Source organism: Prunus dulcis, chromosome 6, assembly GCF_902201215.1.
Source record: "Prunus dulcis chromosome 6, ALMONDv2, whole genome shotgun sequence".
NCBI lineage: Eukaryota > Viridiplantae > Streptophyta > Magnoliopsida > Rosales > Rosaceae > Prunus > Prunus dulcis.
The window spans coordinates 29,509,136-29,533,433 of record NC_047655.1 but is presented as its reverse complement, the minus strand read 5'-3'; the positions used below and the strand labels follow the sequence as shown (position 1 = coordinate 29,533,433).

Sequence of the window (24,298 nt, the reverse complement as noted above, 5' to 3'; positions counted from 1 at the left end):
AAACAGACACAAAATCTTGGATTCAATTGATTGGGTGAGTGATTTAGCCGCATTGAATATTTTCGTTGACCAATATATACATGTTTTGAACATTAAAATCTGTGTATCAATTACGGTGATAAAGTGGGTAATTTGAATATCTGCAACTTAAAAAATAAATAATGATTAATTTGAATATCTGCAAAGGCGATGCAAATATATTTTAAACTAGAATGTTAGACATATAGGAAGGGTAGTCCCACAGTGGTGTGGGCACTGGGCAGCGAGTAATAGACTTATCACATTTTTTATATTTTTTATGAATTTTTTTTTTGTTGTTGGCGTCATCAATGACGTCAGCAAGCCCNATGCAAAATTTGCCTTTGGGCCTGCCTGTTTGTGCAAATAATCTCGCGGGAGAATATTCGCTTCTTGATCCTTCAACCTTCGATCTTCCTTCTCTCTCTTCCTCGATTCATGTAAAAAAGACTGGAGTAAATAGACCACACCCGGGGGATGTTGGCCAAAGGCCCTCCGATGCCTAAGTTAGTTCGAGTGTTTGTAGGAAAACAACAGCTAAGCAAAGGGTACGGAGTTGTATGTATGGTGTGAACCGGGTGGCCGGAGCCGTGTGTGGTGGCCGAAGCCGTGTGGAGAAAATATGGAGAGTGGAGAGGGAGAGAGAGCTTCGGGTATTAGGAGTAGGTTTTTTGAAGTACCTTGAATGATGAATGAGGTCGTCTATTTATAGGAGCCTCGGGGCTAGGGTTTCGTAGGGATCGAGTCGGACTTGATAATATCCGAATTAATGATATTATCTCTTAAGAAGATAATATCTGAATTAAATGATATTATTTTCTCTTTATTAGGATAATATCTGAATTAATGATATTATCTCTTTAAATAAAGATAATATTATATTAATTAAGATATTTATCCCAATTAATTAATTAGCCAGATAAACTGGTTTAATTAATTAATTTAAGAGATAATCTTCTTTTCCACGTGGCGTGCCCTGATTGGAGACGAAAATATATGCACCCACAAATGCCCCCCAGCTTCTGCGTGGCGCTTGTGTGGCAGGTAGGAGATGAAATTATTTTTTTCAGACTCTCCAACTGTGTTTGGGCTTTCTTCTATGAGTTGGACTCCTTTTGCAGATCGAATTCCCAATTGGTGTAGGCTTCTGACTATTGTTGGAGTTGGATTCCTAGTAGGAATGAGCTTGTGATTCCTTCTTGACCTGGGTTGTCCAACTTGTATAAATACAGGGCTTCTCTTCACTTTGTGTCACATCGCAAACTTAACTTCTCTACTTTCTAGCTTGAGAAAGATCTTGGAGAATTTGTACTTCTTGTCAAATAGAGGAGTTGCCGTGCATCCCAAGATAAGTCAAGCACGTATATATTTTCTTCGTCTTCTCTTTTTCGCGGCAAGGACCAGCTGGGTGGGACTAGGCTGGTTGACGATGTGACTGGCGGCTGAAGACGGTTGGAGCGGCGGTGGCCGCTGGTTGCTACTGAGCGAGTATTGGAAAAAAGTTGGTGGTCTGCCCCCTGCCCAAGGTGTTGAGAGATGGAAGCAGAATGGTCCAGTCTCTGATGATCTGCCAGCTGGGTAGGAGGAGTGTTCTGCCGGACCCCCATAAAGAAGGAAGGCTGATGTCAAGTCTTCAATAAATGAAGCTGCGACTTCGCGGGCGAAGGATGTGTCACCGTTAAGGAAGAAGCCAAGGATCCTTTCTGTTGAGAAGAGTCAAGTAGGAGATGTTCCCCCGTCGTCAGCTAGGGTTAAACATCTCGTTGGTGCAGATAGCAAGCAGATTGCGATATGCGCAATATTTGGGACGTTCCACTCAAGCCTCCTACAGACAAGCTTGGAGACCGTGATCTGCTCTGTAAAGTAGTCCGTGCGCGATCTAGTTCACCTACTATGAGGCAATGAGATGCAGATATTATTCTTCGAAGTTCGGTCGTCTGCACCAGTCAAAGGATGGAGGTCGAATTGGGAGGTCTTCTCATCTACCCAATCATCATGATCCAGCAGTTAAGTCATGAGATGTCAAGCGTGAAGTAGATTAGCGTCGTTGACTCATTTGGAGGTGAGGATGGCGGCGACCAAGAAGACGAGAGAGTCATATGCTCGAGCCGAGGGCTCTTCTGCAACGTCAGCGGCTAATCCCAAGGTGAACAAGTCCACCCCTGCAGGGGATGCAGGCATGCATGATCTGCTCAAGACGAACTTTCTGTCAAGTTCATCCACTTGTGCTGAGCTGATTGATCAAATCCATCAGGCTGGCGATCTTGGTCTTTTCTCAAGTCTTTCCTTGGAAAAACAAAGGGAAGCAACATTTCACCTGCTTTAAAAAAGAGGTGGTGGAAGATATCGCGAATCAGGCAGGTGGAGCGGCTGAGAGCATGGCTGATCAGGTGAATGCGAAAGAGACTGTAGATTAAGGATCTCCTGTTGGCGTCTCGGAGTAGATGAAGACTCATTTATTTCTTTTCAGCTTTTGTAGTCTGCTCTCTGTTTAGAATAATTGGTCTTGTTTGACCATCTTCTTTTTGTTGAACTTGGCCGGTTGATCACTTTGTTATGGAAATTTCAGTTATTTTTTTTTATTATATATTTATATATAAATAACTTCAATTCACATAGTGTCTTGTGAATTGCTTGAGTGTTTCTGAGCTATGGCATGTTTAGCTTACGTCTAGAGACGTGTCGATGAGAGTGGCCTGTTTAGCCTACGTCCGGAGATGTGTCAATGAGTGTGACCCGTTTGGCCTACGTCCGGGGACGTGTCGATGATAGTAGCCCGTTTGGCATACGTCCGAAAATGTGTCGATGATAGTGGCCTGTTTGACCTACATCCGGAGACGTGTCGATGATAGTGGCCTGTTTGGCCTACGTCCGGAGACGTGTCGTTGTGTATGACCTGTTTGGCCTACGTCCGGAGACGTGTCGATGATAGTGGATCGTTTGGCTTACATCCAGAGACGTGTCAATAAGAGTGGCCCGTTTGGCCTACGTCCGGAGATATGTCAATCAGTGTGGCCCGTTTGGCCTACGTCAGGAGACGTGTCGATGATAGTGACCTGTTTGGCCTATGTCTAGAGACGTGTCAATCAGTGTGGCCCGTTTGGCCTACGTCCGGAGACGTGTCGATGTGTATGACTCGTTTGGCCTACGTCCGGAGACGTATGAATGATAGTGGCCCGTTTGGCCTACATCCGGAGACATGTCGATGAGGGTGGCCAGTTTAGCCTACGTCCGGAGACGTGTCGATGAGAGTGGCCCGTTTAGCCTACATCCAGAGACGTGTCGATAAGTGTGGCCCGCTTGGCCTACGTCAGGAGACGTGTCGATTGCTTTTTTGAACACTCCATTGGAAAGAAAAGCTTGAACTTGTATTGATGTCTGTGTGACTACATTGCTTTATTGAACAAAAAGATAAGCTTGCATGAGTAACATCAAAAGTAACTTGTCTTCAATGGAGGTGAGGGAGGCTTGGGTGCCTGCTTAGAGCCCAGTTGATAGGTGAAGAGTTTCATGGATAGTTTTCCTGGAGGTGATGGGCATTCCATTGTCTTGGAACTTCCTTCCATTGAAAGATGATGAAAGGTTTGTCTTCCATAACTTGGTAGCTAGTGACGGCTTGGAAGACGAAAGTCACGTGCTTGATCTTTCTCTTCTGCCCCCTGGTGGTCAGCCCGGGCTCTTAGAGTAAGCTAGGATCGTGTTGATCCATATGGCTTTTTTCGTGGAGGCTCATTGTTAGTTGCGTCACAATCCTTGATTTGTTGAATAGCCCCCTTTGAGATGAATTTCGTGCAATGGCCGTCTTTGACTAGATCTTCAAGGTACCTTTTCCAGGCGAAGCAGTCGTTTGTATAATGACCATACCCTTCATGGAATGTGCAGTATCTACTGGTATACTTCTTGGTTAGGTTTCCCTTTAAAGGTGATGGTTTCTTCAACCAAGGCATGTCATTTACTTGTACTAGGATCTGGTGTATCGGGATAGTGAACTTGATGTAGCTCTCTGTTGCTGGAGCACCTTCCTGAGGCTGTGATCTGTGCTTGCCGTTCTCTTTGCTTACCTGCTTAGCGGCTTGATCAGCCTTCTTCGCGGTAATCTGGTCGTCGTCCCATAGTGCGTAGCGCTCTGCTGTAGCAAAGACTTCTATTAATGTTTGGCGAGGAGAGATGGTCAGCTCGCGATACAGCTCACATTCAATTGGCAACCCCCTCTTGCAGGCGGAGGATGCAATTTGGTCATCACATCCTACAATGTTTGCCATCTCTGCTTTGAACCTCTTGATGTAGTCTCGGAGGGATTCATCGGACTTCTTGTGTAAGAACCCAAAACAAAATATCTAAAAAGAAAGAAAATATCTCAAAAGTAAGGAAAATATCTTTTTGCAAAAAGACAAGTTTGCCCTCGCATATTTTAATGGGGGAAAATTTGACTTTTTAATCGAGAAATAATTTGGGAATTCCGCTTACGCCATTGCGTAGAGGGCGGCGAAACGAGTCCGTAGACACGGAGTATACCCAAATCGGAGCCATAACGAAGAAGATATGGTCTAAAAACCGCGAAGGGCAAAATGGTAATTTGGCCAAAAAGTCAGACTTTTTATCTCTCTCTCTTCATCCCCGTCACTTTTCTCTCTCTTCCCTCTCTCTCTCCCGTGCGACTTGGCCGTGCGCCCGTTCGACTTCCAGGCGACGGCCCGGCCACCACAGGCCGAGCCGATCTCCGCCGTGGGTACCATCGGGTCCGCCTCCGTGTCGCCGTCAAGACCTGACCGACCTCAACCCCGGGGCCGCCCTGAGCTGGCCGAAAACCATGTTTTCCGACGGAGGTTCCTTCGAAGCCACCCGAACTTCCAGCTCAAAATTCTCCTTCGTTTCTCCACCAAATCGATCGAGTAAGGTATGATTTCTCAGCTATTTTTCATGTTCTATCTGATGGGTATATGAGTTTCGATCGATTTTAGCTCTAAGGGGTTCAATTTCCGACTTGAAATCTGGCCGAAACTTCGGCCGCCAAAAACTACTATTTTCGGTCACTTTTTGGGGTATGCCCAAGAACAAAAGTGACTCCAAATGGGGTGTTGTACCTAGAGTAGGAGTTTGGAGTCTTGGTTCTGAGATTTTTCGGCCACCCGAAATCGCTTTGGACACCCAAAGCTGCCCGCGCGTGTTGGAGCGTGTGGGCGAGGGTAGTGATGTAATTCTGTGCAGTTTTGTGACCCTCGTGTCGTCACGAGCACGTGGGATTTCGCAGATCTCGATTCGGAGTCCGTTTGAGCCTCGAACGGATTTTCCATATCGCGCGATCCGTGGGTGCAGTATCGTTAAATAATCGGATCGCGCTGAATTTCGGATATGTCGGTCTATATGATGTTAGGATCGTGTAGGATTCGACGGATTGCGAATCGGAGTCCCGGATACTCCGGAATCGCGAACCCTGGGACTAGGGTTTGGATTTTAAGCGATAACGCGATTTTGGCTAATCCGACCGTCCGTTTCCTTCTCTATGAGGAACCTTTAGAGAAGCCCAGATTGGCCATCGGAGGCCGTGGACCCGTGGGGTCCGGGGTCGGCCGATCGGACAGCTTATCGCTTAATTAAGCGTCGGGTCTTCCAAAACTGATCTAAGGGTCTAAAAAGTTAATGTGGGCTCAGGAGTAACTTGGATTTGAATACATGTATTTCTAGGAGCCGGGGCAGGATGTTTAATTTAATTCTTTTATTCAGCAGCTTATTAATTTAATAATTATGGGTAATCAGGCACAAGGAGCCCGACAGGACCACAGAAGAGACCTACATGAGGTCCAATTAGCTCGGACCATCTGTGAGTGGACTTTCTTTCATAAAGGCTTTATTTAAATAAGTTGTATAGATAATTTCTATAAATAAGATTTCATAAGAGATTTATATTGATTTTATATAAATAAGTTTTCATAAATGAGTTTATTTGAATAATTTCAGTATTTGATCTTGAATAAGTGATATTGCATATTTTCGAAGCGTGATTAGCATTGTGAAACATCTTTATTTTATAATATTGGTTGAGCAGTAGACTTGAAGGTTTTAATACAAAGGTAGTAGTTAGTTCAGACTTATCAGATTTCAGAGAGTTATCAGATTTTTCTAATTAGGCCACCGTGTACCCATTTATTCTTGGTGATTACCCACAGTTGGACCGATGTCTACGGACATCCAGTCCGATTTCAGTTTATGTCAGTGCACTTGACTTTGCCTCACGAGTTTCGGGGACGCTCGGACCGTGAGTGCCAGGATTTGCGGCTCGGCAGACTTGGTGTCCCGAGACCTGCCAGGATTGCGGCTCGGCTGACTCTGTGTCCCCGAGACCTGCCAGGATTGCGGATCAGGCTGACTACGGTCCCCTGTATCCTGCCAGAGCGACTCGAGCGGACTTGGTGTCATCGAGGAATCTGCCGGTGGGACAGTTGATCATAGTCCCCTGATTTTGCCAGTTTGCGGCTCGGGTAGACTGCGTGGCACCCGAGACCTGCCAGGGGAATTGACGGTTATGATAGGGGTACAAATAGGTGGTACTTTCAAAGGATTTTGGGTTTTATCTTATTTAATTATGACCTTCAGTTATTTTATATCAGCTTTTCCAATTTTCAGGCATTGGTACCTTTTTATATTGTTCAGTTATGCAAGGTTTGAGCACAGAGCTTTTATACAAGTTTGATTTCCGTGTTTTATGCAAGCTTTGGTTTCAGTGCTTTTGTACGAAACTTTTCTAGCTTGAATATGATTTATATAGGATGCCTTGAGTTTAGCTTGCTTTAAATGGAGAGTACGTATTTAGTTTTATTTAACTATTTTTAAATGGGGGTTATTATGTTTATAAAATTATTTTCAAGAACATTATTTTTGTCCACTCACCTTTTCAACTTGTTTTTCGCCCCCAGGCCATAGAAATACGCGGGATCCACTACCGGGCCATTCGTAGCTTCCGCGCCATCAAGTAAGGTAGAGGTTTGTAGAAAATCCTCGAAACATTGAAAACTTTAGAACATGCTCTGATATCTAGTATTAGTGGAAAAATGGAGTTAAGGACTGTTACTTGGGATATTCTGGCTGTTGGGATGGAGTTAATGATTGTTTAACAGGTGGAAAATTTTGGGATTGGTCAAAATACAGGGGAGACTCTGCCGAATTTTCGGCAGAAGTCTAAGGGAAATTTTAAAGAGAATTTGTTACGAGAAGGGTAAAAGGGTCTTTTGTGCCCGACATTCGCCAGGTGTCGGACACGCACATGACTGGGCTCGAATTCCAAAGCGAAAATTGGGTCGGGTCCTGTCATCTTGTGCACGTTGAACAGATGGTCAGGGTTCTTCTTGATCGTCCGATAAGAAGTGTACTCTTTGGTGAAGACATAAGCAAGCTCTTTGAAGCTGCTGATCGACCCGGATGGCAGGGTGTGGAACCAGTCCTAAGCTGCTCCTCGCAAAGTCATTGCAAAGACCTTGCACATTAGCGCGTCTTCAATTTTGTGTAGGGATCATAAGGCTCTTGAAAAGCTTCAGATGGCTTTCGGGATCGAAATCCCCTTTGAAGCATGTGAAAGAGGGCGTTGAGAATCGTTTCGGGGGAGCAGCTTGCTAGATTTCGGTGGTGAAAGGTGAGGAGTTTGCTTGGTCTACCTCCATGCGTAGTGCATCTTCGAAATTTTTTCCAGTCTTTAAGTCTCGAAGTCGGTTATTCACAAGCTTCTCAACGTCTTCCGCACGCATGGCTGGTCGGCCACGTTGATGACCTTTATGATTTGGGCGAGGCTGATTAACTTCCTCATTGGTTTGCAAGGGTCTACTTTCTCGGTTGCGCTGCCTAGGCGGCGTGTTAGTGGACTATGTTTGAGAGGAATTTTCTGTAACTTGGTGACGAGAATTGGTTCTTCGAGAGAGAGTAGTAAAGCGTCTTTCTTCACTATCCTCATTGTGATGATTGTCGGTTTGACCTCCTTGGGGGCCTAGGCGGGCGCGGATGCCAAGTTGTGGGCCTAACCTAACGTGCATGTTGGTCCTTAAATTCAATATGGATGGTAGACTTCGTCTGCTCTGAGTGTGGCTTGCAGATGCTTACGATATGTCGGCGAGCTGATTGCGTTGTTTTGCATTTCCTTGTCAGCTTACTCTTGCTCGATCTGCTTGGTTCCCACCGAACTGCCTATCGGCGCGTTCGTTCATCCTTTTCTCTTCGCCCTGTTGTCCAAGGCTAAGGTTTTGAGCCAAGATTATTTGATTGAGGAATTGCCTCATCAAATTGTTTTGGTCGTCCATTCTCTGAGTTAGCTGGTCAACTCTCAGATTAAGGTCTACTTGACTTCGTGGATCAGGAGGAAAGAAATGTGTGGAGCCTAATTGCACACGGGCTAGGGTTTCATTGGTTGTGTAGGCGGGAGCGTGCGTCGAGCGTAGAGGCAATGGAGGGAATGCTTGAAGTTGCTCTAAGATTGGGCCAAAGTTGGCGGTGGTAGTGAGCCCACCTTGATGTGAGGTTTCACCATGCTCGGCGGCGGAGCTATAAAGGTGGCTAGATTCGGCCACGAGGCCTTGAGATGGTATAACGGCGGCAGAGGCTGGTGCTGTGGTCCTAGCTGCGAATCCGGCGGATGGCACGATGGTTCCAGTCACATGGGGCGACTGCTGTGGTGCGACAACAAGGGTTTGTTGTGGGTTCATGGTGGCAAGAGATGGTTGAGCCACCATGTCGATCGCTGGATCTTGGGAGGAGTAGCTTTGGGCCATCACGGATTGAGCCATCGTAGCGGTTTTGCTCCTTGTGCGCTTGCTTCCAACCATGGTTGTTTGGAAGGCTTCAGTAGAATGGAAAATAGAAGGAACAGATTCCTTTGGAAAATAGAAGGAACAGATTCCTTGAGCACGCGTTGAGTATAACTCGTGCTCTCAAAGAAAGCACCAAATGTTTGTGCAAATAATCTCGCAGGAGAATATTCGCTTCTTGATCCTTCAACCTTCGATCTTCCTTCTTTCTCCTCCTCGATTCCTGTAAAAAAGACTGGAGTAAATAGACCACACCAGGGGGTGTTGGCCAAAGATCCTCCGATGCCTAAGTTAGTTCGAGTGTTTGTAGGAAAACAATAGCTAAGCAAAGGGTACGGAGTTGTATGTACGGTGTAAACCAGGTGGTCGGAGCCGTGTGTGGTGGCCGAAGCCGTGTGGAGAAAATATGGAGAGTGGAGAGGGAGAGAGAGCTTTGGGTATTAGGAGTAGGTTTTTTGAAGTACCTTGAATGATGAATGAGGTCGTCTATTTATAGGAGCCTCGGGGCTAGGGTTTCGTAGGGATCGAGTCGGACTTGATAATATCCGAATTAATAATATTATCTCTTAAGAAGATAATATCTGAATTAAATGATATTATCTTCTCTTTATTTGGATAATATCTGAATTAATGATATTATCTCTTTAAATAAAGATAATATCAGATAAACTAGTTTAATTAATTAATTTAAGAGATAATTTTCTTTTCCACGTGGCGTGCCCTGATTGGAGACGAAAATATATGCTCCCACACTGCCCAGGCTTGCGGAGCCCATAAACTGCCCAATCTTCTATTGCGCGCTGGAGACCAAGCCCTGGCCCTAGACCCCCTCCTGCCCAGGCAAATTGGGAGCACTGAAGGTGTTCTAAAATAGAGGTGGAGTCCATTAATACAATGGGGTCCACCTATATTAAGAGATGATACACAATGTAGTATAAAAACATAATAAGCCTGAACATTTTCCTTTAAAATGAAACAATAGAAAAGAGAGAGAGAAAGATATGCTACAACTTGTAGCTACCGTACATACTGGGGATGAGAAGATGGGTCATGTCACTACCAACATCACATACTCCAATTTCTGAAATTAAAATGAGAATGGGAGGCTGAAAGAGGGGAGAGAAACTCTTATGTAATGGGGATAATACTTTTTGCTATTCCTGATCAATAACACAATCAGATGTGAAGCTGGGAATTTAAATAAGAGGGGGCACCCTTAAAAATTCAAACTTTTTCTTTTATGACAAATCAACCTAGTTTTTAAGAAATCCTTAATTCTCTAAATAAAAAATTCTTAATTTTTTGAATAAATAACCTATCACTCTTTTATGATAACAAATACATGCAATTCAAAAGAAATTTAGACATGAGAATGAAAGAGAAGCAAAGAAAATAGTGGACATTTAAGAATTTGTGAGGAATTTTATAATATTTTTACAATATCACTAACATATAATTGTCTATACAATATTTGAGAGGGGGCCAGTGCCCACTCTGGGCATGCATTGGCTCCGTCAGTGAACACAATGACACATGAGATAACATTTTTACATGTAATTGTATTATTGGTTGGAGATAACAAATCAGTGATATTCCTGTTATAAAAAAAAAAATTTAGGGGGGAGGGAGAGATAGATCATAAATATCCTTCCCTTCCCCTCTCTATAATTAATTAGTTAATTAGTTAATATAATGTATGTTAAATAGGTAATATTAGGCATAAGCATTACCACATTTATATACCACATTATGTACTTCCTCTCTAATATACCCTCCTCAACCTGAAGGTCAAGGTCAAGGCCCTCAACCAAATTGCCTTTTTTCTATCACTATTTGACCGCCCACTCGCCAACACCAACTATCATCAACTCTGTGTTTGCTTTCTCCGCGTCTTCTTAGCCTCTGCTTCTGGGAGAATTTTCCCTGCCTCGCACCCAAGGCTATATATCTCTCTCTCCCTCAACGTACGGTACTCAAGTCATGTACGAGTCATTTCCTTAGCCTTAGGACTGCCTTGTGTGATCATCATCTTTATATGCTTATTCCGTGCCATTTGTTTTTCCGGCGAACAATTAGAAGCCATCCCTAAGAGAAAGAGTGCCAAATTAAAAAGAAGACGACATTTGCATGAAGCCTCTTAGATATATAAAATAGGTATCCTCCACCGCTTCCTTCTCCTCAAAAGTAGCTCAGCTCAGAAGAAAAAATGAAAATGAAAAAAACCAGATAGTTGAAACAGAGAAGAAGATAGAAGAAGAAATAAACATCCATCAGTCATCAGTGGAGGAGATTCAAGAGATGAGAATTATATAGTTGGAAGGCTTCGTGTTGATGTTCCATATTCACAAATAAGTCTACTAGCTAGTAAAAGTTTCATCAAGAAAATAAGAAGGTTTGACCGAAGAAATCGAGGCCACCACAAGTACTCTCTCTCTCTCCCCTCCCATTTGTCATCTTTTAAAATTTCAGCTAGCATAAATAGTATGATTATTCTTTTTGCTAAACTTTGAGGACAATATATATAAAGGAAGAAGAATACAAGAGAAGTGGCTCTCTCTCATCAAAGTTCCTCCCCTCCCCCCACATAGTCAGAGAGAGTCATTGAGTCAGACTCCTCTTAATTCTTATTCTTTTTTCATTCTTGCTCCCAGGAGGACCCATCCCATGGCCAGCCTTTGTTTTTTGCTTTTTTAGACATTATTTATTTATTTTTTGATAAGCTTATTATTATTACTATCATCCCAAGAAAGTCTTGAATTAATTAAAACTAAGTAGTCCCGTTTGATATAATAAATCTTTGCAGAGACAGAAAAATGAAGTAATACATCTATCTATGTATATCTTTAGTATGAAAGTCAAGCAAGATCTGCTTCCAAAGTGTTCATCGAAAACAGTGAAATAGATAGAGAGACCTTTTTTCCTTGAACTCCTTCCTTCCTTCACGAGATCCAATCTCTCAAGCTCAAACCCACGGGTAAATCACCTTTCTTTTTAATTTAAATATTATTATACAAACTACTTTATGCTTCCTCCCTCTCCTTCCTCATCATCAAGGTTCAAAATCAAAACCCTACCGACCCACGACCCAGCCCTCAAATTATCTCTTTTTCTCTCCTCCATCCCTCTCCTCTCTCTAGCTAATAGCTATCATCATCAAGTCAACAGATACTTGCACCGCTGCCGCCTAGGGTTTCTGGGTAACTAGAACTACACTAGAAAATACTAGTTATATGTATAATATTCATGTATATATATGCTCATTACTCAGTGTATATTAATTCTTTATATCTAACTTGCCTTTTACAGCAGTAAGCCAGATCTCTTATACTTGAGTCAAAACGAAAAAAGATGTTTTTTTGATTTTTTTTTTTTTTTAAAGAAAAAAGGTATTAGGAAAGAATAGCTGGCACCAGATCCTGCAGCAGGGTATATGTCAATGTTTTCGTACTCTGTTTTCACTTTCTCCTTCCGCCATACCAATTTCGGATGAACTCGGGCAAATTTCGATTATTTCCAACTTTGATTTTCTTTTTTTCTTTTTTTGGAATTGATTAAGGTAATTCATAGGGAAATTCCAACTTTGATTGATCGGTGCTGCCTTTAGTATCCTGATCCAAATTATGCCATTATGGCCAAGCGGCTGCCATAGATTTCGCATTTCGTCCTCCTAATCCAAATTTGTTTCTTTGTGTATACTTGTTCTCTACTTGGTTCTATTCAAGAATCTTTAATTATTTTCCTACAAGTACGTTTCTTCCTTTTTTATTGTCAAAAGTAGACTCATTTGTTCTTGAGTGCAAGAATTCAAAATCAATATTAATAAGGCCCGGGACATTCATTAGTTAATTAATTAATTAATCGTTGCAGAGTAGGAAGAGGTGGAATGATGGCATCATCATCGTCGTCATCGAATTCGCCATGCGCGGCGTGCAAATTCCTGCGACGCAAGTGCCAGCCAGAGTGTGTATTTGCACCCTACTTCCCACCGGACCAGCCGCAGAAGTTTGCAAACGTTCACAAAGTGTTCGGGGCAAGCAACGTCACCAAATTGCTTAACGAGTTGCACCCCCACCAGCGTGAGGACGCCGTCAACTCTCTTGCCTACGAGGCTGACATGCGCCTCCGCGATCCCGTCTACGGCTGCGTTGGAGTCATCTCTCTCCTCCAACACCAACTCCGCCAGCTTCAGATGGATCTTACCTGTGCCAAATCCGAACTCTCCAAATATCAGAACCTGCAGCACGGCCTCACTGCCAGCCACGGTCTCATAGCCGCCGCCGCCGCTGCTGCCGCAGCCCACACCCACCACCCTCTTCATTTACAGTCCTCCTCCTCCACCTTACACAACAACAACAACAACAACTTGGGGATGGGAATCAATCTCATTTCAGGTGGCGGCGGAGGCCGAGATCACTACCCCCACCAGTTTTTCCCTAGAGATCGAGACCATCAACATCAGCAACAGATGATGATCAGGAGTTTTGATGCCGGAAACAACTACGATGCAAGCCTTTTAGCCATGAACGTCTCCGCTGCCGCGGGTGGCATTCATGGCCAACTCACTCATCAGTTCCAGCAACCTAGGGCTGCTGCTGGAGACGATCGCCGAACCATTGATCCCTCTTAATTAGGATTTCCTCCATCATTTCCTTACTTTCAACAACTTGCATCGAATTAATTAAGGTATGCCCTATTACATTTACAAATTATATGTGCGTTGTTTGTCATTTTCATTGTCATATCCATCGATGGATCATTTTTCTCCTTCTTCTTTTCATTGTTTTTGTTGTTATTTCCGCTCTTGACTTGAGGCCACAAAATGGATATCTATTAAGTGGCGTTAATTGGTTCTGTTCTGTATGATCAATTTCGTACAATTAGGGTTTCATTGAAATCTGCCAATTAGGCCAATTGCTGATCATAATTAGTTATAAGGTTTTCAATAATATTAATTGTATAGGGTTTGTATGCAAAATTTAAATACTCAAGTTCAAGTTTCTCACATGAAAATTATCAATAAAATAATCCAAGTTAATAAGTGCATCCGAAAAAACTCCAACTTAATTATAAAGAAAAGGAACAAGACACAAATCCCACTGTTGAGTGTTGACCAAAATGGCTACCTACAAAAATTACTCGTATCAATTCTTTCTTCTTCTTTTTTAACAAATAATATACGTAAAAAAATTAAAAAAACTTCTTACTGAAAACGAATAAACGCAACAGTTGGGATTGTAATATAGCACTCAGTGTGTCCTGCCTGACTCTCAGATTATGCCTTACACTGCGCACGGTTGTATGACAATCTCAACTCAAGCAATTGTAAAAATATGACACCATTTTTTTAATTAAAAATTTCTCTCTCTGGGTCTGGGGGATTGATCCTAATTAGCAAGTTGTATAATTATTTTTTGCTTTGTAAATCATAATTCCACAAATACATGATTTAGTAACCGTTTCCTATCAATTTGGTTTGGTATGCAATGCAGGTATCAAATCTCAAGGAACAATTGGAGAGATTTCAAGAGCCAAAAGAGACAGTGATGTGTGTGTGTGTGTGTGTGTGTGTGAGAGAGAGAGAGAGAGAGAGAGAGAGAGAGAGAGAGAGAGAGAGGGTTTACAGTTTATTCTGATTAGTTATATATCTAGTTAATTTATGTCTCTTTGAATTAGTTTCACACATATCTCAACTACATGTCTTTTCATGCACAATATTGCGATCCTTCCTCTTCCAAGGAGAACAAGAAAAACCGAAAAATAAAAATAAAAAAGAGAAAAGAATTTTTCCCACAAAACTGTGCTTGATCTTGCAGTACTCTCACAGTAACACCACCAGTAAGTCGGATTTGTCCTCTTAGGCAGCTGGCACGGTGGGTCTAGATTTGTTTCTACCCTTTTGCACTCTTGTCTCAACAGTAAAAAGTATGTTTGCAGTCGAAAGCATCCCATATATTTTATATGTATCGTTGTGATTTTTCTTTATAGATAGTTATTTTACATGCACAAGGAAGGACCCTAGTTAGGTTTTTTTTTTTTTGGGTACATTGGGAGGAAAGACAACTTTGAGGTTTCGATCCTGGGTGTCAAGACATTTCATAAATCAATTGACATTTACTGTTTGTTTGTTGTTGAATTAATTGACATATAATGAGCCAGAGCCAGAGTGCAGTACATGAAGCTTTGGTGATCGTACCATTTGAATTTCTACAATTAGCTTATAAGAAAAATTCTGTCAGAAATTGGGTCTACTGCTTAAAGGTATTTGTAGGCTCCAAGTTGCGTTGCAACAAATTTTGCAACAGCTAGCGACTTCCTTTTTTCAAAAAAATTATATATTTATAATCTGATTGTTTGGAACTTTGGACAGACGCAGCAAAAAGAATAATTTAAGCAGCAACCAGCATACTGCCTTTCGAAATAATATTGAGATAGTAAATGCATGAGTTAAATTAGTTTGGATGTCGCGGACACTGTCAAGTATAAATAAAGCATTTTCCGAACAAAGGCACAAGACAACGGAATAAGACAAAGATACTGGCTGATAGGTGGATGGGAAATTAAGGCAACCCTCAAGAGTTACCCTTTTTTCTCTCTCTCTGCCAGAAACATGAAAGGCCATTCCAGAAAAGATGTCATGGCCATTTACTACTGTCACTTTAATGAAAAAAAAACTCAAAATCCGATGCACAAGAGAGAGAGAGAGAGAGAGAGAGAGAGAGAGAGAGAGCAAGTAGGAGGAGGAGGAGGAGGAGGGGACAGAGAGGGAGATAGACATGAATTTAATTGAAGTTAATAGCAGATGAGATGAGATACTTCATATTCATCCATACTAGCTAGCTGGTCTATCTTTAATTTGATAGGTGGTCAGTGTAAGACTACTCAGTATGTGTAAAATAAAAGAGGATCCCAATTTCTTCCTTAGGCTGGTCTTGGTTGGTCGTTCAATTCAAAATCAAAACAAGGTCAATTCAAATCTCTAACAAAAGTCAAATCAAAATGAAAAAAAAAATTTATATGCATGACAATGATGACGTTAGTGTAATGATCGCTTTGCTTTTAAATGCATTCGCCAGTGTCTCTCGCATACCCATCAGCCATCAGGCAGGGTACTACAAATGCTGACGCATGCTATGTTCTCATTGCATGGCATGGCGAATTAATACATACATGCATTCATTCATTCATCATGCATAAGCATATAAGCCCCTGTACAGAGTACATGTATTAAGCAAGTGGGCAACATTGTCATTGAAGAAGAGATGCATACATATATATATATATATATATATATATACTTACATATTCGCACATCATATATGATATATTCACTCCGCTTTCGGTTAAGAGTTGATATATCTCTTTTTTTTATTTTGGATTTTGGTTGCTTTTTTTGTTTGATTGTTTGTGTATTTCTTTTTAAAACTAGAGTTCTTTCTTATAACAATAAGGTTTGAAAGGAGATATTCCGACACAAGCAAAGCACGTCTTGTGGTTGTTGCGGAGGCAAAGCAAATAATCAGTGAATAAAATGGAAACAAAGAAACCATAAAAGTGTCTCCTCGTGAGTCGTGGGTGTGTGTGTGTGTTTTTTTGGGGGTAATATTAGCATTTATTTTCGTGTTGTCCCTCTGCGCAGAACACTACCCCACAACGCAGGCACAAGGGGATCCCATACAAATCCCCCATTTACTACTCAATAAGGCCCGCCCGTTTGCATTGCATTTATTGGATAGTGCCAACACGACACTGGCTAAGCTATACGCTCTCTCTCTCTCTCTCTCTCTCTCTCTCTCTCTCTCTCTCTCTCTCTCTCTCTATTTCTAACCGTAGTCAGGCAGGCAAGCAGAGAGAGCATGAATATGAGATATGACTAATCCTCAGCACAGCAAAGCTGTCATCACTGCTCAGATCAGTATTATTCCAGAGTCTGCCTGGCCGTTGACTATTCTCTCTCTCCATTGTGTTTGAGGAATGTTAGATATCTTTTCTTTTGTGTTTCTCATTTTTGTGTCACGTATATCTAATTCAAACATAATATATTTGAATATAAAATATAATATTTTGCTTGCAAAGATGTTCAAGAGTTTTTTTAAACACATAATATATGAATTTATATATGAATAGAATACACATGACACAAACTAAATAGGAAGAAAAAGTAATAAGAAAAAGTTTATGTGAGAAAATCCTAAGGAAAGAAACCCTAGTTACCACCCCCTTTGAGGGTTGACAGCCCTCCTCCATTCCCCATCCCCTCTCCTCTTCTTATACTCTCTCTCCTCTTCTTGGGTCCCTTTTTCTTTTCTTTGCTTTGTTATTTGTTTTGTGGTGTGAAAATAGCCACCGTGAAATATTGTCATCGCCTTGATAGTCGTCGTTTTTTGGCTACACAAGAATTTGCCTCTAGTTGTCAGCCTTCAACATGAGTTTGAAGCTACAATGCAGGGAAGATATTGGGTTGTGTCGGGGTTTGGGTTTAGCCGGTATTACACTATGAGTTTAGCTAATATGGCGTTATGACTCTTTTCGAGTTGTTCGCAAGGATGTGGAGCAGTTCTGCCATTGTGAGACATATTTGTATGGTATGTTTAAGTAGGCGTGCTTTTAGTTGCTGAATCATATATTTTAATCACTTTGTGGGTTGTTCGTGATTCTCCCTAAATCAATTAAACTTGTTGTTACGTTTAGTTCATAGAGAATATTTATTCATATTTGACACCATAATAACTTTGTACTCGTTTTGTTCCTCTTATCAATAAAATACTAATACTCTTTTTTAATAAATAAATAAATAACACACGAACTGAATGGTGAAAGCAAGAAGGGAAAGACAACAAAGGAAAGCAGCTAACATTCCTCTTACAATTTTACTTCCATCTTTTTTTTATGACTTACAATTTTTGCAATTTACAGCTTCCCTTTTCCCTTGTTGGAATCTGGCCCCCACACGGTTTCCAATAATTATATTAGATGGTTCCATTACAAAAAGAATAGATGACAGAGAAAGAAAAGATAACAACGTTTCAGTATGTACGTAGCAACACCTGTTACATCCTCTTTTTCTTCCCTTTTTCCTTAAATACCTATCTTTTGTCTCCTCCAAACTTCATATATACTCCTCACAAGCTCCAAAAACTCAGAACCTCACCCACTCGATCTTCGCACTCGTCCTTCTAACCAAAGAAAAGAAAATGTTATGGTCGGTTCGATAATCATTTTATTTTTAATTTTTAATTTTTAATTTTTAATTTTTTATCAGAATATAAAAAAAAATGAGAGTAATAAAAGTGAAAACAATTTCAAATATATTTCACTTTTTAATTTTTATTTTCATTTTTATTACTCCTCCCTCTCCCATCCTCCCATCTCAATCTCATCTCCACTTTCATTATCACTTTCATTCTCCCTCTTTTTCTTCTATACTCTAGCATAAAAAATAAAAATTAAAAACTAAAATTAAAATAATTATCAAACAGGCCCTTAAAATGTTTGTTTATGGTTCTTCTTCTTCTTCATATATACATATGCCTTTCTGCAATAGATTTCATCTCTGAAATAGTATCGTCACCCAATTATGTCTAAATCCCTTTATTTCAATTTATGAAATACAAGCATGATTTCATCCTAATTTATAGAAATTACCCTGTCTTTTGACTTCAATTACGAGCTCCTACGCTGTATTTATTTATTATGATTCATATATCAGTAATTGATGAGGCAAGTATCATCATGTCACATGGTACAAGTTCAAATTAAGCATTTTGTTTCATTTTTGGTTTCTTTACATGTAACTTCAAAGCGTGACAGACATATTGGAGCAAGTTGAAAAAGTATACCTGCAAATGACATGAATCACTGGGACTGTATCAAGGTCTTCATATTCTTTGTCGTCTTCTTACCTTACAGGGCTTTTGGCTTATCATTTTCTTTCCAATTTTGGAATTTATTGGAATTTATCATTTAAAAAAAGTTCAAAGAAAGACGAAACTCTTAAAATGCAATTACATGACTCAATCGAGCTCAGATCTCTGTAGGCTAAAGAAACTCACTCCTTCGGATTTGTTAAGGTAGATGGAATCCAACTTGAGCGATCTTTATAAACGCTGCATGAGGGAGTGAAAAAGTATCCAGTAAAGAAACATGGCAACTAAATGAAGGTGAAAGTTGAAACTGATAAGATGGTCCACAGATAGTAGCTAGCTCTCTGCTTCTGCACTCAGAGGAGCAAGCAACTCTGCCCATCTTTTAACGGAGTCCACCTTCTATGCTTACAATATATTGACACATCCTCTTAACTCTTTTTAACTTTGATAGCTACTCCTACTAGTAGATTTCTACATTATAACCGAGTTTGCTTCGTATTGAAACAGTTAAAAAAGGAAAGACAGACCATACAACATTTTAATTCTTATCCTCTGGTAGGAAGGCAGCAGGGGAAGGGGACATTGCAAATGTTTTGAGGCCCATTCTATTCCTCCAAGAGGCACTCAGAGCCAACCGTTGTAATGTCATAAATACGACAATTTTCAACTTAAGCTACTTTGGAAAGGGAGATAGGATTGGAGGCTTTTGAAGAAGAAGAACACGGCTTTGCTCTTTTATATTCTTCAATTAGGAATTGAAATTTAGCTAGGATCCCAAATACAATAAATCCTCAACAGAACAAGTTTACCAACTCGAACTAACACAGAAATCTCAACAATCCAAAACAAATTCTTATCGCCGGACGAGTGGTGAAATGGGTGTGCAGCAAGCAAGGACAGATACTTATAAGGTCCAAATAGAGCACAGATAAAGTTTTCTAGGCCACCACGCGTCTAGGCTACTTGAGAAACTCTTAGAAAGGTAGTTGGGTGGTTTGGTCTATGTGCTATATAGTTTCCTAACATTCAAGATTCCAAAATTGAAACTTATCAGACCAAAATAAATGCCACATCTAATGGTTTAAATATTGGTACAACTCTTCTAACTTGAATCAGAAGTCAAAAGATCTAATCCGCCACTAAATGTATATATGGTTTCTCTATATGCATGTCATCCATCCTTGTCATCCATCCTTCTTTAGATTGGCAACAACACGCCAATAACAAGTCAATGGCATGCCACCAACAAATACATCCCAATGAATTATGTTATTGACACGTTATTGCTAATCCGTCCTTTAATAAAAGATGAACATCCTGTAGAGAGAATCTCACTGTGTGTACATTATATATATACCTAATCAGAAGACAAAGATCTGATTCGCCTTCTTCACACAATGATCTTCTTTATACCAGAAGATTTCCTAGCTAACCAGACATAATCTGTTCAATGGATACCCATAATTCCTTTTCATGTAACTCGGTCTCAAAATTACAAAGCAATATCAACGACGCAATCGTGGCCCTAATGCTTTTCGCTTTTGCATTTTTTATAAGAAACACGGAGTTTATTAAAAAAAAAAAATACTAATCATTTCTTACCTTATTGACTTACAAAATTTCCTCATTCAGGACAAATACCAAAGCTCCAACAATGCCTCTGAGCTTTAACTGCATCTTAGAAAGTAATATTAACCTTCAAATAGTGTTTAAGAACAAAAAATCACATCAAATTCTTTAAAAAAAAGGGTATAAATTTCATTTTTTTAAAAAGGAAGATAAACGCTAAAATATCAAAAACCCACTGATATCAAGATGTAGCAAATGGACAAACCCCAAAAGAAAATTAAGGCTTCAAAAATTGCATGTTGCAAGCAGAGGACCCAGTCCTGACTTTTAAGGCGCATACCTCTGGCTTAGCTCTGAAGGTTGTAGCATACAAGTCCAAGGGAAAAAGGCAAGAAAAGATTGAAAAACACCAATCTTCCTTTTGTATATGATTGACAAGAGGAGATGCATAACTATCAGCATGAACAAAATAAACCGCAAAGCTTCACTTTATTTCCCCAGTCTTCATCATAAGATCCACATACCAAAAACCAGATGACCATTTTAGGCTTCTGCAACTACATTCTCAGTGTCTATTTTCTCCTCCTTCAGTTCCTTCACAGCTTTTATAAGACCCTGAGTAATCCCATTGAGATGCAACCCATTATCCTTCATTTCTTCAAGTAGTTTTTCTGCTGTTTCCCAATCCAAGGCCTTGAGGCAAAGAGATTGGATCAACTTATTGTACTCATCAACATTAGGTTGGACCCCAGAATCTTTCATCTCGCGCAACAACTTTAAACCCTTATCAAACTCTTCCAGTTTGCAATACCCACGGATGAGTGTATGGTAAGTCACAGGACTCAATTTGGGGTGCTTGTTTTTGGCTTCGGATAATATTTTACAAGCCTCCTCCATCTGACCTCCATTTGTATAACCACTCATGATAACAGTGTAAGTATACACATCTGGTTTCAACCCCCTACTCTTCATTAGATTCATCATCTCAATTGCCTCTCCCATATCCCCAGCCTTACAATAGCAATTGATTACCATATTGAAAACTGCATTTCCTGGAGGTGGGCCCTTCATTGTCATCTCAAGAAGCAATTTTTTGGCCCCATCGACATCCTTTGTCCTACACAAACCTCGAACAACAGCTGAAAAGGGCTTAATCGCATATTTCCGTGCTTCACCAACAAAATCATCTAACATATCTAGAGCTAATTTAACGGTTTCATCCTCCCTACAGAGTGAACTGATCAAAAAATAAACCGAAGCGGGAGGCAGGTACTGCTTCTTCACATTCGCCGCCGAGGAATAAACCAAATGGGCATTTTTAGCTTTTTTACCCTTGCAAAACCAGGATATGATCCTACCAACTTTCTCACCGTCAGGCAAGATTCCCGCATCAAGCATCTTCTCACAAACAGACTGAGCCCAACCAAAAATTGAACGCCTGCAAAGTGCTTCAATTGTAAAGTAATATGTATCTGCATTTGGGACACATCCAAAATCACCAAACTTGTTGAACACCTCCAAAGCAGCTTTCCCTTTACCCAATTTTGAGAATGAAGATATCAATTCGTTGAGAATTTTCACACGCACCACAGTGTTCTCCTTCTCACCAACCTCCTTAACTAAATCCCACAAATAATACACATCTCTCTTCCTAACGAGGCCACTACATGTCGCTCGAACAAGTGCATCCAGTATGTGCGTAGTGACACCAAACTCGGGTTTCTCCTTCAACGCCCACTTGAAAAACCTAATCAAATTCTCACCCAAAACAAGTGGGGTTTCAACTACTTTAATCACAAACTCTGGATGTAAAGTCAAATTTAAACCATCAAAACTAGACTCAAGACACCCATCAGCACTGCTCTGAAGAAGAGACAATAAACTCTCCAACTGCTCCAAATCAATCTCATAAACCTCTTCCACTTCCCCCAACTCTACATCAGAGGGGGAAAAAATGTTCATCTGAGTATCACCCTTTTCCTCTCCAACAAGCCCATTCCCAGGGGTAAGATTTTCCCTCTGTGTATCACCATTTTCACCAAAGTCCACTGATAGCTGTTGTCCTTCAGTTGAATCAGAATCACTAGGGTTTTCTGAGAGCTGAGAAAGGAACCTACGGGTTTGGCAGAGAGAGGATCTGGTCGGAAAATGAGGAGATTGATAAACTAGTGTTAGGGTTTTAGAGGAAAGCACCTTATGGTTTCGAGTTGCACACAACTTCTGTGCCGCCTGTGTCGAAAGAGAAGCTCTTGCTGTCACAACAGACCTCCACATCTTTCTCTCGGCTATGGGGGGCTCCCAGCGTGGTTTATGTGTAACTCAAAGAGTGAGAGTGAGAGATCAAAAACCCTAATTCGGGGCAAAGTGCAGAAATGAAGGTGCGCTTATGCATTTGGGTACAACCCGAATCACTCTTACCTAATTTCAATTTGACAGGTTTTAGATAAAGGAATAGTTTTTATATTTAAACTCACGTATCTTTTTGTTCACCCCATATCTAAGTTAATTCCAATTTCTAATTCAAATTTTCTCAATCTATAAGAAAATCTCATTATCTTCCCAAATTACCCATAAATATACACCCAACAGAAAAAATATATATTAAAAAATTCATCAACCCTACACCCCACACCCCACTATCTTACCCTTCACTAATTTGATGACTAATGTGGCAATTTGACATCTTACACAGTTTTACAGTCCACCCGATATGTCAAATTAAATTATTTATTTTATTACATTTTAGTGTTGATTTATTTTTAATTAAAAAGAAAAAAATATTCATTTGACATCTTGCTTTTGGGATGTCAAAAATAACATCTCAACCTCCGGCCTTCATTCAACATCAGTTTCGACATATCGGTTGGAGTGTATGTGACACTTTTGACACATTGGTTGGAGATGCTCTAAGTTCATTTCAACCTCAGAATTACAGCAAATCTTTAAGCACAACATCCTCATTAATTCTAGGAGGAGTCCCAAACCAAGAAACAATCTCACATTACATACCTCAATTGACGACCCACAAGCCACTATTTGCATACCGTATTTTGGGTTTATGAAGAGAAGATGAGAGTGTAGTAGGTTTCTTGGATTGAAAGAGAAGAGTAATCTAGCAATAGAATGTAGAGAAGTTTGTGTTTTTCTAAAACTTAATATGAAGAGTGGTGAGATGTGTGTATAGATGTATTAGGGTTAAATATTAAGTTTGATGATATTAAGTTGGATGACCTTTTTTGTCTTTTTACACAATAATAAAACTTAAGAGCTTAATAATTTAAATATTGAGGTGAACAAAAAAAAGCGCGAGGTTTAAATAGAAAAACTCTAAAAGAAAGGCTTAATTATTATTATTATTTTACATTAAAAAAGGCTTATTATTTTTCTTCTTGTATTTTCGCTGGAGTTTCACTTTCCTCCCCTCATTTTTAGGCGACTCACAAATTTGATTTTTTATTTTTTTATTTTTTGGTTCTAAGGCATTCTCTAACCTATTTGGAGCTAAACCCAAATTTTTCCCTTTCAAAAGTAACTATTTAGGTTTTGCCAAGACTCGAACCATTTTTTACCCCAACCCTTCATACTCAAATTTTAAGTCCGTAATTTTATTAAATTATTTAAGTCTAATTTTTTTTTTAAATGGATAACCTTTCTTCATTTAATCTTTTTTAATAAAATCACAATTTAATTTTTTGAACCATTTAACCTAAAAAAATTGAAATTACACAAATATAATTTTTGGTGGATTATTTGAGAAATGAGTGGGTATTTATAAAGTTTGGAGTGAGTTTTGGGGTTGGATCTGATTTAAATTAATTTAAAATATTATTTTGATTGTTGGATTTAAATTTCAGCCGTTGGATTTTTTTTTTTTTTACCGTTAAAATAGTACGGATTTAATCTAGATCGTTGATTGGGGTTACTATTGGAATATATATAAGGGATGTTTAAATTGTTGTCATTGGATTCCAACGGTACACATGGGTTACGTCAGCCTGCGTGGGCTCCACATAAAAAAAATTCCAGTCAAGGCAATAGTTTGACTAGTACTTGGCCTCA

At 40.1% G+C, this 24,298-nt stretch overlaps 3 protein-coding genes across 3 annotated transcripts; 1 reads left to right on the top strand and 2 right to left on the bottom strand.

The window, feature by feature from the left end:
* Positions 1–3,707: 3,707 nt before the first annotated feature.
* On the bottom strand, positions 3,708–4,280 carry LOC117630640. Its single transcript, XM_034363335.1, has one exon. It carries the CDS (start codon positions 4,278–4,280, stop codon positions 3,708–3,710), a length of 573 nt encoding a protein of 190 aa, XP_034219226.1.
* Positions 4,281–12,693: 8,413 nt separating this feature from the next.
* Positions 12,694–13,434, top strand: LOC117631940 (protein ASYMMETRIC LEAVES 2). The gene has a single exon (XM_034365282.1). It carries the CDS (start codon positions 12,694–12,696, stop codon positions 13,432–13,434), a length of 741 nt encoding a protein of 246 aa, XP_034221173.1.
* Positions 13,435–20,331: 6,897 nt separating this feature from the next.
* On the bottom strand, positions 20,332–22,651 carry LOC117631939 (pentatricopeptide repeat-containing protein At3g02650, mitochondrial). Its single transcript, XM_034365281.1, has one exon. It carries the CDS (start codon positions 22,511–22,513, stop codon positions 20,783–20,785), a length of 1,731 nt encoding a protein of 576 aa, XP_034221172.1. The 5' UTR covers positions 22,514–22,651; the 3' UTR covers positions 20,332–20,782.
* Between the last annotated feature and the right edge of the window lie 1,647 nt (positions 22,652–24,298).

Coding starts and splice junctions, on each gene's coding strand:
- LOC117631939 (XM_034365281.1), bottom strand. CDS start 22,513: ATGTGGAGGTCTGTTGTGACAGCAAGAGCTTCTCTTTCGACACAGGCG.
- LOC117631940 (XM_034365282.1), top strand. CDS start 12,694: ATGGCATCATCATCGTCGTCATCGAATTCGCCATGCGCGGCGTGCAAA.
- LOC117630640 (XM_034363335.1), bottom strand. CDS start 4,280: ATGGCAAACATTGTAGGATGTGATGACCAAATTGCATCCTCCGCCTGC.